Source organism: Takifugu flavidus, chromosome 7, assembly GCF_003711565.1.
Source record: "Takifugu flavidus isolate HTHZ2018 chromosome 7, ASM371156v2, whole genome shotgun sequence".
Classification (NCBI taxonomy): domain Eukaryota; kingdom Metazoa; phylum Chordata; class Actinopteri; order Tetraodontiformes; family Tetraodontidae; genus Takifugu; species Takifugu flavidus.
In genome coordinates, this window is record NC_079526.1 from 10,422,847 (window position 1) to 10,438,563 (window position 15,717).

The following is a 15,717-nucleotide window of genomic DNA, read 5'->3' on the forward strand; positions in this document are numbered from 1 at the left end:
GAGGTTAAGACAAAAAACAACAACAATCATCAATGTATTTCAACATTGTAACTTTAGTGCAACTTACTTAGTGCAACATTCATTTGAAAACGTTCATTTTTAGTGCAACATTCATTTGAAAACGTTCATTTTTAGTGCAGTATACATTGACCACACTGAACATGAAGGTAAACATTTATGCAACCACTTGTGTGTGTGTGCGTGTGTGTGTGGTACTTTGCATTCCTCACATGCACAGGTTGTGCATTTCTCACAATGGCGACATCTCTGGAACCGGTGCATCGTGTTAATTGGCCAGTGGGAGGCTTTGTCGTATCTTGCCTGATCTTGCCTGAGCTCAGTGGTTTCGTTCCAAACCTTTGCAGAAGAGACTGTGAGACTGTCCTTGAGAAGGTGAGCAGGTCGAAGGTCCCTCCAATAACATCTCTGGCCATTTACAAGAGCACTGTTGATAGACCATGCAAAGATGGGCCACCACCACTTCTTTGACCTGATTGCGATATGGTATCGTGAAACCTGTAGGTCGTGAAGGTCTACACCACCCATGTGCTCATTGTTTCGGCTGATGCCTTTTGGTTGTTGGACGTTGTCAAAGGCACGTCGATGCCTGTTCCATCTCTTGACAGGTCTCAGTGTATTTTTCCTCCATGTTTGTTGCCACTGTGACAATGTTATTGTCTTTCCAACGGACCAGCAGCTTCTCTCCTTGGCACAGAACCTCAGAGGTTCCCCTTCATGAAGGCATTCAGTGGTGTGAATGGGACATCAAACAGGCGGTTCTGCCTCATGGTTCCAGAGCTCCCATATCCTCTTTTTGTCATCTCATCCATGAGTGAAAGAGTGTTAAAGAGGTTGTCATGGAAGAACTTGCAACCTTGAGGCACCTGAGCTTGCTCTGCCAAACCTATGATAACGCTGGGTCCCAGACCCAACCCTGTCTCTGGGAGGAGAGTGTGTGATCCACAATATGGCTCCATGTGGTACATGTATCCACTGGATGAGGCGAGGCTCCATACCTTGTAACCAAAGCGAACTGGTTTGCCTTTGATGAACATCCATGTCGGCCGTAGTATGGGATCATGCTCTCATCCACTGACAGCCATTCCTGAAATGGCATGATTTTGTATGAGTGATTGAGCTCAGAGAGGATGGGTCTAACCTTAAAAAATGGGTCATCAGTGATCTTGGTGTTGTCAACCACATGAACTGAGGCCATTATATCATCAAAGCGGTTTCTCCGCATTACACCTGAAATGCTCTCATTGTGTACATCATTGTCAACTGACCAGTACATGTGTCTTCTTGGGACAGAGCTGTATCCACTTGCAATTAGGATCCCATAGAAGGTGAGGAGCTCATCCATACTTAGATTCAGTTACTTTCCCTTGGTCTGGGTGGAGTAGAGGTTGGACATTTCAACTGTGATCTCTCTCAGGGTGGGTGGATACATCAGTAAGACAACATCCACTGGGTTGGAGCAGCTTTGTTTTACACATTCTGCAGCATTTGGTCTGTATACTGTGTATTCTGGAATAACAGCAGTGGAAGGCCTCTTGGATCGCTTAAATACTCTTTATTTTTGACCACTTGCAGTTTTGCCCTTGGTTCTTCTGGCTAACTTGGCTGAACCCTTTGGCGCTTAGAGGCCCTTGCGTCTTCTGTCTGGACCCTCTGGTGCTTAGAGGCCCTTGGGTCTTCTAGCTGGCCTTCATTGTTATAGCAGGAGGTGGGGGAGCTGGAACAGGGGAGGTTGGGGAGGGGGAAGGGGGTGTGGTGAAGGGGAGACCATCATTCCAATGATGTTCTGTTTGCATAACTTCTGCATATGCATTCAACAGCCTTGCTGGCAAATGACCGGTTTCCCCCTCATAGTCCATGTCAGACCCATCACTGTCACAATCACTGAGTACAGCATCTTTTTCCATTTTTTAGGGATGATTGCAATGCTGCATGCCTTGTCTGGGAACTCATCTTGATCCAACAAATCAAGAACTTGACTCAAAGTAAATCTAAAAGAAAACACAGCAGAACGTTTGGTAGTTAGCTAGCTAGTCTTCCTGGGGTCCGTGTGTCTGTGTGTGGTGTGCGTGTGTGTGCCTACCTGTAATTGCGTGTGTGCGTGCATGTGTGGAAAGTTAGGTAGAATTAGTTAGCTAGCTAGTCGTGTGTGTGTGTGTGTGTGTGTCTGTGTGTACAATTAGATACAAAGTTAGGTAGCAGCAGAAAGTAAGGTAGAACAGTTAGCCTATGTGTATTAGCATGTAGATACAATGGGTTATCCCACCGGTCACTATTGTTGCCGGTGACATGTTTGTGAGTTCTATGACCACATTAAACAAAGTTGAATAATTGCAAATGCATATATCAATACTAGACACCTTAAACATGATGTGTACCAAAAATCTATGTCCTATCTTTATGTTAACATATTTTACTAACCTTTTCTTTGGGAGCTTTCTTGCTGCCATCCTCTTCTCTTGGCGCAAACAGGAAGTAAACAGCTCTGGTCATGTGACAATTTACAGTAAACGTGCGACACTGCACATATTTCACTGAGACCCTTTATTATTTCAATATCTGCTGGAAATGCATTGATAGATCATTCAGTAACATTTTTATAGCCTTAGAAATGAAACAGTTTTTTACGGTCACTATTGTGACCGGTGGGATTAAATGGGTTAATTTCCATTTAGAGGTGATAATTATTCCAGTGCTCAATCTTGAAGTAAAGTTAGATATTTCTACAGAAACACAGCCGGGGGTTGTTTTTTGACTGAACTACTGTGTTTATTTTGGACCCAGCCAAAGACACTGCTCTGTTCTTCCTGTTTTTAAGAGTCAGTATTTAATAAAACAAGAGAAACATTTATATTCCTGCTCGAGCTGTGTAAATCAGACATGCAGGGAGTGAGAGCCAAATTAAATAAGCTGCAGGATAAACTGATTTAAGCATCCTACACTGATTACATTGACACCTTCCACGTGTTGGTTTGATTCCTTTTAAATTTAAGTAGAAATTCTGAAGCCCTTCACTTTGTGCTTCTCGGGCATCATGTCCAGCGTCCTGGTAACACTGGGTGAGCTGAATCAAAGCTGGCCGGGGGGGGGGGGGGGGGGCGGTGTTGTCAGATCAGCTCTTCCTACTTCACTAGTTCTCTGACAATAAACATCAAAAGGAGAGCCATGCGGGGCAAAACCTGGATAGTTTTCTACCCCTCCTTTAAAAAACAATGAGTTACTACCAACCTGTAATCACTCATGACCTCCTATTCCACTTGCCCTCAAACCCACTCACATGACCATCACGGGGTCAAGATCTGCCCCCCACATTGTTAACCCTGATGGAGGATTTTGAGCCTACTTTGGTTCCACCACTCCAGATGACAAATGGGTGACCTCTGCTGAGACTTTTGTTTATTAGATTTACATCTAATACGAGTTGCTGGCAGAAACGTGTCGGCGACCTTGGGAGATGATGTAATCCGACTGTGTGGCCGTGTAGGTTGTTGCCAATGCGAAGGCCCGCGGAAGTGCTCGTCACCGTGCGGGTTCTCATGTGCAGCATGCGATGCTATTTGTGAGCATCTCTAGCTTTCATTGCTTCAGAGCCAAAACGTCGACGGAAATATCTATAAAACGGCACTAATTAGCTGAATATCAGGTTACAGACTGGTAATTAAACTAATCAGGGACAGTAAAGGGTAATAATCAGTGGGTGGGTTGAATGCGTTTGCACCTATAAGGACTCTAACCTGACATCTAAAAGGAATTTCATCTGCGTCTTCAGGAGGTTTTCTGGAGGTTCCACCCCTCCCCCACGCTGCTGTTGTGACAATGTGTGTTGGTGATGAGATCAATTTGTAGTTGAGTAGCCTCACAGCAGCCACACTGCAATGTGGATTTGATTTCACCGGGTACTCTCCCTCTATACTCTCCCAATCACTTTACTTTGAGGGACAAGGAGCCACCGCTTGATTCCTCCGGACAATATTGAGCCTTCCGATTCAATTTATCTTGGATAATGGGTATCGTGGGGAGCGGGCGCGTGGTGGGAAATTGCTCCGCTTAGGAGAAGATTGAAGACTCTTTTTTCAACTTAATTGGCAGGATATTGCCTCGTTCCTGATGGTCTTCATTAGCATTGGGACCTACGGTAGAAATCTGTGGACACGCTCACTGAAGTGAATGATTTGCACATGCAAGTGGCGGGTGGTGGCAGTGACGTGCTGCCGGTGGGGGGGTAAAAGGCTTAACCATGAGATGTTCAAAAACGAAGCAATAAAATAAGTTTTAATATCTTCTATGTGATTTTGGTGTGGTTCCTGTATATTTTGATAATTTGGAAGGTTAAAATTGCGGAAATCCCGTCTTTCCTGATCAAAATAACAAGGCAGATGAGCAGACAGGTGCCTGCACGGCTACACACAAAGTGTATTGGGCGTGTGCGTGCGAGGTGCTTGGTGTCGCGGGAAAAAGGCAGGCGACGAGGCAGCAAGTAGCTCTGCCTCAAAGAGGCAGCCCATATATTGTGAACTTGTAGTTCAAAAGTTAATAAGTAGAAAACGATTTGGGATTTTGAGCCGGTGCCATGGCATCATACTCTCTGTTTTTGAATCCGACTAGCGGGTCATTGCCTCCCCAACCTCAAACCTCACTGCACGTCACTGGCTGGTGGGGGTGGGGGTTGGGGGTGGAGGGGTAGACACATGGGGCAGAGCGGCACCATCTGATGTTACCGAGAGGCGCTCAGTAGAATTAATGGAGCAGGCGGGTGGAGTCCAGCTCACGTAACGTTCCAAACAATGAAGCTACCTGAAGCGCGGTGTACTGCGTGTCTTACTTATCTGAGAGTGGTTGGCATGGTTACAAATATTTAACATTTAAATTTCAGTGAGAACACTCAACACTGGTTTTGTTATCTGCCATCTTTGCTGGGTTTTTATTCAGGAGAGGTGGACTCTCTCACTCCCTAGCAAAGATACAGGGGGCCACTGACCTTTGCCTTCCTATGTGAGACCATTTAGGTGTGTTCCAGTATCCATGGCAACGTGTTGTGCCTGTGAGCCATGGGGTAAATGGCACAGAACTCTTGTTTTGCTGATGTTTTTTGACACATAGCACGCCACGAGTAACAGGCACATTATGTCTCCTTTGTGACTCCTGACACCAGAACCACAGTCACACCTCCTTACTCTTCAAACCCTGTTATGCCTGTTTGTTTGTACCTGGCTTCCCATCTTCCTCTGTCTCTATCAACCTGGGTCTCCGTTTGCAATGACTATGAAGCGAAAAAGCCACAATTTATTGAACTTTTTATTATTTATCCTGTCTCATTATCTCCCACCTTAGGTTCAGACATTCCCTATGGTGGCACCATATGATGTTTACATTCTTCTGATGGATGCACCTACTTGATGTTGTCTGTGCACATGTCTGTGCATTAATTTGGCCTGTTTTTCACCTCGCAGCAGCCACTGCTTGAGGATGAACGAATCAGCTTCTCGGGTAAACACCACGATGTGATCACTAACCGGTCTCAGCATCTGCGTGCGGCTCACTTGTTACCTATCATTCATATACCAACTGCTGTTAAAGTTCTTTATGCTGCAGGACCAGTTTGATCAGTGTGGCAAAGTGCCATTTTAAGGGCGTGTGATTTTTCATGAATGTTTCGTTGTAATTAATGTCACATTTGAGTGAACTCCATCTACAGTACAGGCCAGAAATGCGGGAATATTTGCGTTATGTGATGATTGCCACCGAGGCTACAGAAACAGCACATCAGGATTCTTTCTATTCTTGCACAGAGAAAACCCTAACCCTAACAACACATTCCCTTGTCACGTACACAGTGTTTGGTTGCAACACCGGCCTGATAATCAAACACTGACTGAATCCAAATATCAGGCATTCTGCTTCTGGCATGCCTGAGATGTTCCATCTCCACTTTGGCAATTAGACTATTTTCTTGTCCTTCGTTGACTCTGCTTCATATATTCTCTCACTGTGCAGCATCTAAGATGTTACTCTGCTTTGACGATAAAGCTTCAAATGTATGGACTTAAAATGCTCTTAGCCATCTGTGACTGAGGGGAATGTGAATGGACCAGGGTTTTTTTCACTCCCTTGACTGCTACACCCCTTTTGGGGTCACAGGAAGGGAGCTGGAGCCGAGCCCCTGGATGAATCATCAGCAGATTGCAGGGAGTGATTGGGGGCTCAGTACTATGGTCGTGGGTACCTCAGCAGTATTCTGGCACCTCCCGTGGCTATCAGCACAACTCCCAAGCTACTGTCCGTAGTGGGGCTTAAAATCTGCTTCCCGTCCCCTACAGACCAGGCTAATGCCACATCCATATCTTTGTGGGATGTTTGACAAGCTGCGTAAAAGCTAGAATGAAGCAGCATGTGATAGTTAAACACAGTATGTCTCCCATTAAGAACCTTAAATATAGCATGATTCAGAATACACTGTAGCTGAAAGTGTTTTAGAATACGAATAAGTGATTTGGAAAATGTGGCCCCACGGTGTTTTGGGACCCATGTTGTGCCACTCAATTTATCAGTGGGAAACTAATTGGGGCCCACGAACATCCTGTGAGGTTCTATGAGGGTTTGATGCAAGCTGGGTTTCTAACGTTTGCTTTGCGTGGATGTGGCAATTTAAGCAGGAGGGGCTACAGTGAGGCGAAAACTCCTTTCTTAGGTTTTCGGAAGCCGGACTTTCCATTTTAAGAGGGCCAAAATGTTGCTTAGAATGGGGGAAAGGGGAGCTCAAGGCATAGGTAAAAACAATGATGTGCAGAGCAAAGAAAACTGAAAACTAATAATTCATTTTTTTTTATCATTTATTAATCAGAGACTTTTTGGACACAGAACAACACTGATGACACAGCATTGACACCTGGAGAAGATAAGTAAATTTGAATCCTTTTGGGCTGATGCAGGGTTGTTATTACACAGTTATTAGCAGCACTACAGTTACAATCACCTAAGAGAACACAAGCCAGGCATCATTTCTATGGGACTTTGAAGATTGGAGATATTAATACAGCTCTGCCTCTTGAAGCAGCAGTGTCGCTGTGTCAGACATTTTGAAAAAAATCATGCTCAGTAACTCCTGTGGGGTTTGGAAAGTTTCCATATTTTATATAGCAAGACAATCACACATCACAAAGGTTAGAAACTGTATAACTACAAGTATTGAGCCTGTTGATGTGAAGAGCTGACATTCTATTTTTATCGGGTCTGCTTGGCAGCACAGGTCAAACACCTCAGGACAATGGTCAAGCACACCTGAAATACTCTTCTTTCCACGTATGATTTCGAATTTTGACATTTTCCATGACATTTGAATATATTTCATTATTCCTGTTATGTTAGTCTTGAGCTTCAGGTTTATTCGTTAGCCTTTGTAAGCCCGTACATCATTAGTAATGAAATGCCACTAGTGTGGAGGCGGTTCGGCAGTAATTCTGGTTGTGCTCATAATATGGGTGGCAGATTTACAGATAAAATTGATGTGGAGCAGAGCGGTCCATCACGTTATTGGAAAGATCATTTTGAGACTGCCAGTGAGCCGATAACAACAAAATGACACCATAATTTTGGTTATTATAGCTTAATAAGCCACGTTAAGTTGCTCCAGATTGTTTCCCTAATAAATAATACAATTTTTAGTTGGAAACAAGTTTATTTTAGAATTATTTTTTCTAAAATATGCATTTTTTCTTTTTGTCATGACTGGTCTTTGAATGTATTTGTTATGCACTATGAGTGTGTGTGTGTGTGTGTGTGATCACAGAGTAATGTACAGTTAAACATTTCTTAGTAATACTATTAGTTATCCAAGGTAGATTTCTGTGTCAACTGGACTGTTTTTCTTCTCTTTTGAAGACGTTTCCCCTTCTATCCAGAAGGCTTCTTCAGTTCTGAACTCGCTGGGGACAGGTGTTGAAAATATAGCCCTTGTGGACCATTAGCATGCTAATGATCTGGGTGGTCACCAGAGGGTCATTGGCAGGGTCGTTGGTAGGGTCGTTCACCTAGTTTCATTTGAGGTGTCTCCCCTTCGTCTGCTGGCCCACATGTTGGTGAGTCTCCGGGTCTCCTGAAATGGTGTGAACGTTTGGTTTGTTGTTGGAAGGAGTGGAGGACTGCATTGTACGTGGGTGATAGGAAGTGCCTTAGCCCACCGCCTCTGTTTAAGGATGGCTTTTCCAATTTGACATGAATGGCTTCCTTGACACCCCTCTCAAACCAGCGCTCTTCTCTGGCCAGTACCCTTACTTGGCTGTCCTCGAAGGAGTGCTCACTCTCTTTTAGGTGTAAGTGGACTGCTGAGTCCTGGCCTGAAGAGGTGGCGCGTCTGTGTTGTGCCATTCTTCTGTGGAGAGGTTGTTTGGTTTCACCAATGTACAGTTGCTTGGATTCCTCCTGGTACTGTACAGCATAAACAACATTACATTGTTTATGTCTTGGTGTCTTGACCTTCGGGTGTACCAGCCTCTGAGAGTGTTGCCAATGACTGCCAAAGACTCTCAGGTGACCACCCAGATCATTAGCACGCTAATGGTCCACAAGGGCTATATTTTCAAGCTCGGTCCCCAGTGAATTCAGAACTGAAGAAGCCTTCTGGATAGAAGGTGAAACATTTTCAAAAAAGAAAAAGAAAACAGTCCAGTTGACACAGAAAACTGCCTTGGGTAACTAAGACCTGGATGATTGAGAATCTCCACAGACACTGTTTACACAGATCATTTAAAAATGATCATTTAAGAGTTTTCTTCCTCTCTCGGGCTTATTTTACACAAAAACCTTAAAACTCCTCTAACATCACTGTACTAGAGAATATAAACACATTTATACATGGACACATTCTTCAACTGGCTGTGTTATTAAACCACCTTTGCAGAGGTTTATGCGTGCAGGCCGATCTACTTGATAACATCAGATAACTTCAGTTTCACCTGCTAGTTTGTTTTCAAATATGACTTTAGTGTTATTTTTGATGGTCTATTCAAAATTGACCCTGATGGCGGAGGGTGAATTTAATGATGTCTGAAATCTTCTTGTCACCAGCCTCTCATTCTAGGTAAAACTGGTCTCCTCCTTAGCTCTTACCTCTCCCTCTTCCTCACCTTCCACCACCGCAGTTCCATTGCTGAGTGGTGTAACGCTTAAGGTACTCCGCAGCGTCACCCGGGTAACACTGAGGGAGTGTTTCCGAGGTGTGCTGCGATGAGCCCGCCGACACATCACCTCCTTGAACATTTCCCTGAAGCGGGTGGACATCAGGTTGTAAAGGATGGGGTTAACGGCCGAGCTGATGTAGAAAAACACCCCCGAGATGATGTGCACGTACTGGAAGATTTCATGGTGGCTGTCGGTCCACTCGCCGATGAAGCTCCACATCAGGCGGTCCGCGTGAAACGGGGCCCAGCAGATTGCGAAAACCACAACTAAAATGACTGGAAGGATAATGGAAAAAAAAGGATGGGGGGGCAGAAAAGGATTTCATCAGTGATGTGTTGATCGCAGCTGGCGATGCAGCAAGACCCCAAAAATAGGAATAAAACCCATAACCTTCTTAACTGTCTTGCCTCTTGCTCCTCTCCATCTCATTTAAACGCATGAAAAAAGTCAATTTGGTGATGACAGACACCTTGTTTACTGTGAAATTTCACTCCTATCAATTGGATTTCAGTATGATTTGGTCCATCAGGCCCAGCAGTCTTGTTTTGTTTCATTTTTTTTTTCAAATCCTGAACTATTTCTTGCTGTTACTGAACAAATACCGGCAAAATGTAAAGGCACACCTGAAGAATATGTCTAGATAACTTACTTTAAATATGATGTGCGATTCGAAGTGTTTTGACTTTCGATTTGACTCGACTCAGAGCTAGGGTGAGAAGGTCTTCTATCTAAGAGGCTCACGGCACAGAGCCGCTGCTCCTCCTTGGTCAACTGGTCAAGATACCACCTGGACCTCTACCCGGAGATGTGTTTTTGGGGATGTCCATCTGAGAGGAGGCACCGCGGCAGACCCAGAACATGCCGAGGAGATTAGATTATCATCAAGGCATGGGAAAACAAATGTGATTCTTAAGGTGGAGCTGAAGGAGGTAGGTGAGGAGAAGATGGTCTTGGCTTCACTATTGAACTGAGCCGAACTGAGATAGCAATTCTTTTCATTAAGATGTGTGACAGACAGATTGCAAGATTACCTGAAGGCTGGTGGGACAAAGATAGTGTGATACTCACACAACATTTTAGTGACCTGTTGGCGCCGTGCCTTCTGTTGCCGTGAGCGGATGTTACAGAAGCTGTCCTGTCCGAGTTCTGACTTGGCCTCCAGTGCCTGTTGTATCTTTTCCTGCCTCAGCCGCAGCCCAATGAGCATGTAGAAGGCACTGATGGTGAGCATGGGCAGGACGAAAAACAACAATGTGGTCACCTGGATGGTCAGGTTGTACATCCACTGCGGCTTTAGAAGCGTGCAAATGGCAGAGTCAGGGACTTCTGCATAGAAATCCCCGGCACAGTGGCGCTGAAGGACACGGATCCCGTGGAGACTCGTGTTCGGCAGTGCACACAGGACCGACACACTCCAAACCAACAGGATGACCCGTTTGGCATGGGTACGGGTTACCACATACTTTGCACGTAGTGGGTGGACCACGGCGATGTACCGCTCCATGCTCAGGGCCGTGATGTTCAGGATCGATGCCAAGCAGACAGTCTCAAACAGGAACGTCTTGAAGTAGCATCCACCCCTCCCCAGGAGGAAGGGGTAGTTCTGCCACAGCTCATACAATTCGAGGGGCATGCCGAGAAGCAGCACCAGCAGGTCCGACACGGCCAAGCTGAACAGGTAGTAGTTTGTTGGCGTCCCCATCATTTTGTTGCGTGCGATGACGGAGCAGGTCAGCACGTTTCCCACCACACCCACAACAAAGATGACCAGGTAAATGAGGCACACGGGGAAGAACACGGGCGATCGGCGAGAACCCAGATTTTTCTTCAAGTAGTCTTCCTCCGTCAGACACGCGTCATCCACATCCGCCAGGCTTTCGTTCACTCCACAGGTCAAATTGACACACTTTTCCTCAAAAGGACAAAACCAGCTGCCATTCTCAACCAGCAGGAAGGTGCAGTTGTACGAAGGGTCCATCTTTGTGAAATGAGTCCTCTAAAGAAAAGAACACAAGGCTGAATGCAAACATTTATACAGATGATTTTATTGAATAAAATAACATTTTATTGAGCTTTCTTTCATTTTTGAGTTCTGGAAGGAGCTGGATGGAGGAGGGGGAGGAAATAGGAGCTGTTGGATATTGTCAGATTCATGTTTCCTGATCATTCACCAAAACTCTGTATTATATTAGTTGTGGCTAATGTTCCGGCTAACGAGTTTTTAATTGTCATCTGACAGTAAACAGAAAACTGAGTGACCATCTGCATTTGTGACTCCAGATCCAAATCACTACAAGTGTTACCCAGAATTGCCTGTGAGTGTCCGGTTTTTCCTTTAAAGGACAACAACGTACACTGAAGATATCGTCAACACCAACTCCTAAAACCCACCCTGACTCGTAGTGCGGACGACAAATCCTGAGGCCCAAACTTTGAAGTATGTACCGGGCACCTTTGCTTGTTTTTCCGACTGCCCTAGCTTCCACCTCAGCATGGCCATTAGGTGGTGGAAAAATGATATTAATTACAGTACCATTATTCAACAGCTACCCATGATTCTGAAAAGTACTAATGTGAAACATTTTCAACCCCAACACGCTGAAATGATGGCAATCAATAACAATGTGCTTGGTCTTGCTTCGCAATCTGTCCCCACATTCAGTTCTCATCAACTCCATTTCAGAGACAAGTGCCATATAATCACAGAAAATCAAGTCACGACAATGAAGACTTCTGATTTTAGTGATCCATTACAATATGTTTAAAGTCCCGGAGACCTCGGGGTTTTAAGAGTATTATCAACTGCAGTTGTGTGTGAAAGGTCCTCATCACTGACAAAAAAAAGACTTTTAACAATTACAAATGTGTATTTTCTGATTTCTATAAGCTGTAGCTCTTTCATTCTAATGTTCCCATGTTTGTTTTTTAAAACAGAAAAGACTTAAGAGGCAACCAAATTGATTTTTTAAAAGCATTGTTATTGATGTTACATATTTTCTAAAAGGACATGAAAGGAACATGATGGCGTAAAAAGGAAGAATAATTAGGCTCATGAGGAGTTATGGAGGGCAGGAATTAAATTATAGCCTCCGTACTTGTATAGAAGATGGTTTCATACCTCAAATATTAAAAAAAACCCTAAATGAATGAATGAAAGAAACACATTTCACACAAGCAAAACTTGTATTTTTATTTTTTTGTGCAGGGTAATACAGAAATACACAATATTTTCAACAACCAAGCACTCCAACCTGTAGATAGTTTCAAAAGGGGGAACATTCTTAAATATCCCTCGTATTTGAAGATATTTTTAAAAAATAACCACAAAGCACCATTCTCTTTCTGAGGTACAAATTAAATACAGTTTAGCAAATAGCCATCCAGGAATAAATATCTGTTACTTAGCATCCCAAAGAGCATAAAACATCTTACCTGTAGTGATTTTCCCGTTATTCAATCGGAAAAGGCACCGATTGCTGTCTGGAGTGTGTGCAGTCCATTTCTGATCTGCTCGCTCTCTGTAGAACCTTTACACGCACGCACACACACACACACACACACACACACACACACACACACACACACACACACACACACAGGAGCACTCTCTCTCTCTCTCTTGTTCTGCCTCCTCTTCTCTCTTCCACTGATGCTCACTCTTACTGTTTCTATACCACACAAAGCAATGCATAAATGATTGGCTTGGAAACTGGATATTAAGGATGACCTCCTTTATGCAACGGGGTGACCTCTGTATAACCTTTTTTATTGGTTTACTGCCCATTTACTTACTGTCCTAATGAGGTCATTGTATGTAAATGAGTGCGTAGTCAGTATGTACATGTAAGGAAAGCTAAGTAGCATATCTTTCCGACACATGCACACCAACGAGGACTGCGTCTGAATCCCAATCATATTGTCTACACGCCATTTTTTATTCCTCAGCACAAGTTTATTATTATAAAATAGAAAGTCGATGTTCAACCATATCATTTAAGCGTTACCTTGATTTGATTAATTAGCATTTATGTAGCTCAGTACAATTAACAATTAATTTTGCAGTTTGAAAAGAAGGTTCATAATAAGGTCCAATTATTCTGACTTTACTTATCAACGGGGTATTGTTGCCATTCAGTTTTAGTATTGTTCATTGGTCCTCCTGATTTTGCCATCACTTTTAATACTGCATTCATGCCAGGAGAGATTACCCGTCCAAACAATCCTCATTTGATGAAAAGGAAATCATTTAAATAGAATTACTTTTACTATTACTTTTTAAATTTCATTTCTCGGGATCAGACTGTTGAAATATGCTGAAGCAATCTTTGATTTCCATCTTTCCCCCTCATGAGACAGGCTTTTGTCATGGGGAATTATGAACTAAGTCAGTTAAATGATTTTTCTAGTAAATACAGTGTATTTCTTATTTATAATGTATTTCTATTTTACATTTAAACACATTTAAAGCATAACAAGTCGAACAAAGGTGATAGCAGCTCATGCAACATCATGGAGAATTGCTGTTTTTTTAATGAATAAACCAAGCTGAGCAGATGTTTAGCCAGGCCCGATGAGGCCAATGCATAGGAAGGGATCCGTTTGACCTTTTCCTGACTCACAGGTGCATATTTAAATGCCTTTTCTTTTACTGGGTTTCCAATATTAGGGAATGTTTTGCAAAAAATGAGTGAAAGGGGACGTCATGCACTACAGATTTAAAAACATTGAAACTGGACACTCCTCACTGTTACCGAATGGCATGCAGCTTAAAAGAAGGACCTGAAGCGAACTTACACAAACTAACTCCACTAAATTTTCTGCTGTAAAGTGATGATCACCAACAAGCAGCTAAAAATGCTCCAAGTTCACATGTTTAATTGGAACATGAATTACTATTTTTTTTTATTTTTCTTGATATATCATGTTTATTACACCGGGGAAAAGGGAAAACAAACAGACAGAGAAGTTCGTGGAAAGAGCGGATTGTTTGCATGTTTTAGTCCACTAGGGTGATTGCTATGACTCAATGCTGTCAAAAGGGAATTAAGATAGATTCAGCGAATAAAACAGGGAGCTGACTATTTAATTGCAAAGATATGGAGTGAGAAGTATGATATCATTCAATTGAATGTGATAGCATTTGTGGTGAACTCCTCAGTCCCAAAACTCATTCCAAATCCCTTCAGTAGAAGCCGCTGATGGGTGCAGTCATGAGACAGGCCCAGTCGGTCCAGGACATGTGATCTGAAAGCACTTACAATTCAAAACAGGCCACAGTCTGTCAGATGTCACTCAGTGATAATAGATACATTTGCATTGTTTTTTTATTATTATTTTAATTCATGGCGATGCTTCATAGCTTAATGTTATGCAACAGTAAACAGGAATGGCTTCTTTTTTCAATGTCAGTATGGGTCTGTGTGTCTTTGACAAGAGAATGTAAAACATGAAATATTTAAAGGAATCACTGTTTTTCCATGAATAAATCTGTGCTGGGCAGATGTTAGCCTCCAGCTGATGATGCCAATGCGTATTAATTGATTAATGTGACCTAGTTCAAGTTTCAAGGACACATGAAAATGAGTATAAAAGACTATAGAGCACATCAGCTGGCTGAACACCTTAATCCTTAATCCTTCGCCTCATCACGCCAATCTTCCAAGGAGTGATGGATGAGCAGAAAGTGGATGAATACCTTGATGATGCTGCTCTGGCCACTCAATTCTGCATCAGACAGTTTTGGAACTTTGCAAAGGGGTTTGATTTTCATCGCACTGCAATAAAGCAACTTCAATCCCCCAACGTTGGAGCTGTGAGGATGGCGAGAAGACAAAGGATCTGGGAGTTATCCTCCTCAGCCTATGGGTTCCAATTACAGACCTCCATGATCTGATCCTCATCCCATTGTTGGATGAAGCCCTTCTCATACAGACATTTCACAGATGGAAATGACAGATGATGTTGCTTCTTACGGGCAATATAAAATGACGCTGTAGTGGCCCAGCAGCCCGGCTCAAGCCTTTGTTCTCATGGCAACTGGAAAGAAAAAGCAATAAAAGCTACTATTGCTCTATGATAAAACTGTTCTATGATAAAACGTTTCATGACGCAAATCAGAAATTGAACAAAAATCGAATGACAAAAACAAACAATAAAAAAACCCTCATAAAAAACAACAATGTCCCTGTTTTTTTCCAGATTGGGTAAGATTTTAACTCTTCTGTTTTGCATGTGCTTATTAAATGACGTTGCAGAAAGTGTGAGCACAGAGCAAAATCTCAGGTGGAACACAGCAATAATCCAGTCCACGTATCAAACATGAAGTTACCTGCAGATATATATTCTATTTGTCACCTTAGCTGCATGAAAAGAAAAGGACTGTGCCATAAAAGGGTTTGTTTTGCCCTGAGGTCTGTGGTATAGTTAAGGCGTGCTCTGTTTTCCTTGGATGTACTAGCAGACGTTGCTACAATACAGTTGTGTTTTTCACACTCCCTTCAGAAGAGCGGAAAAAACAGGGTC

The 15,717-nt window shown here is 43.1% G+C and overlaps 1 protein-coding gene across 2 annotated transcripts; it reads right to left on the minus strand.

The window, feature by feature from the left end:
• Nucleotides 1-7,125: 7,125 nt before the first annotated feature.
• nmur1a (neuromedin U receptor 1a) lies at nt 7,126-12,855 on the minus strand. 2 transcript variants are annotated; one of them, XM_057039212.1, is made up of 4 exons: nt 12,628-12,855; nt 10,264-11,191; nt 9,365-9,470; nt 7,126-9,277 (listed from the first exon to the last, which is right to left on the minus strand). In XM_057039212.1, the coding sequence occupies exons 2-4, from the start codon at nt 11,171-11,173 to the stop codon at nt 9,091-9,093; spliced, it is 1,203 nt and encodes a 400-aa protein (XP_056895192.1). In that variant the 5' UTR covers nt 11,174-11,191; nt 12,628-12,855; the 3' UTR covers nt 7,126-9,090. The 2 variants fall into 2 exon arrangements, with proteins under 2 accessions (XP_056895192.1, XP_056895191.1); XM_057039211.1 differs by having other exon boundaries at nt 7,126-9,470; nt 12,628-12,854.
• Nucleotides 12,856-15,717: the final 2,862 nt, after the last annotated feature.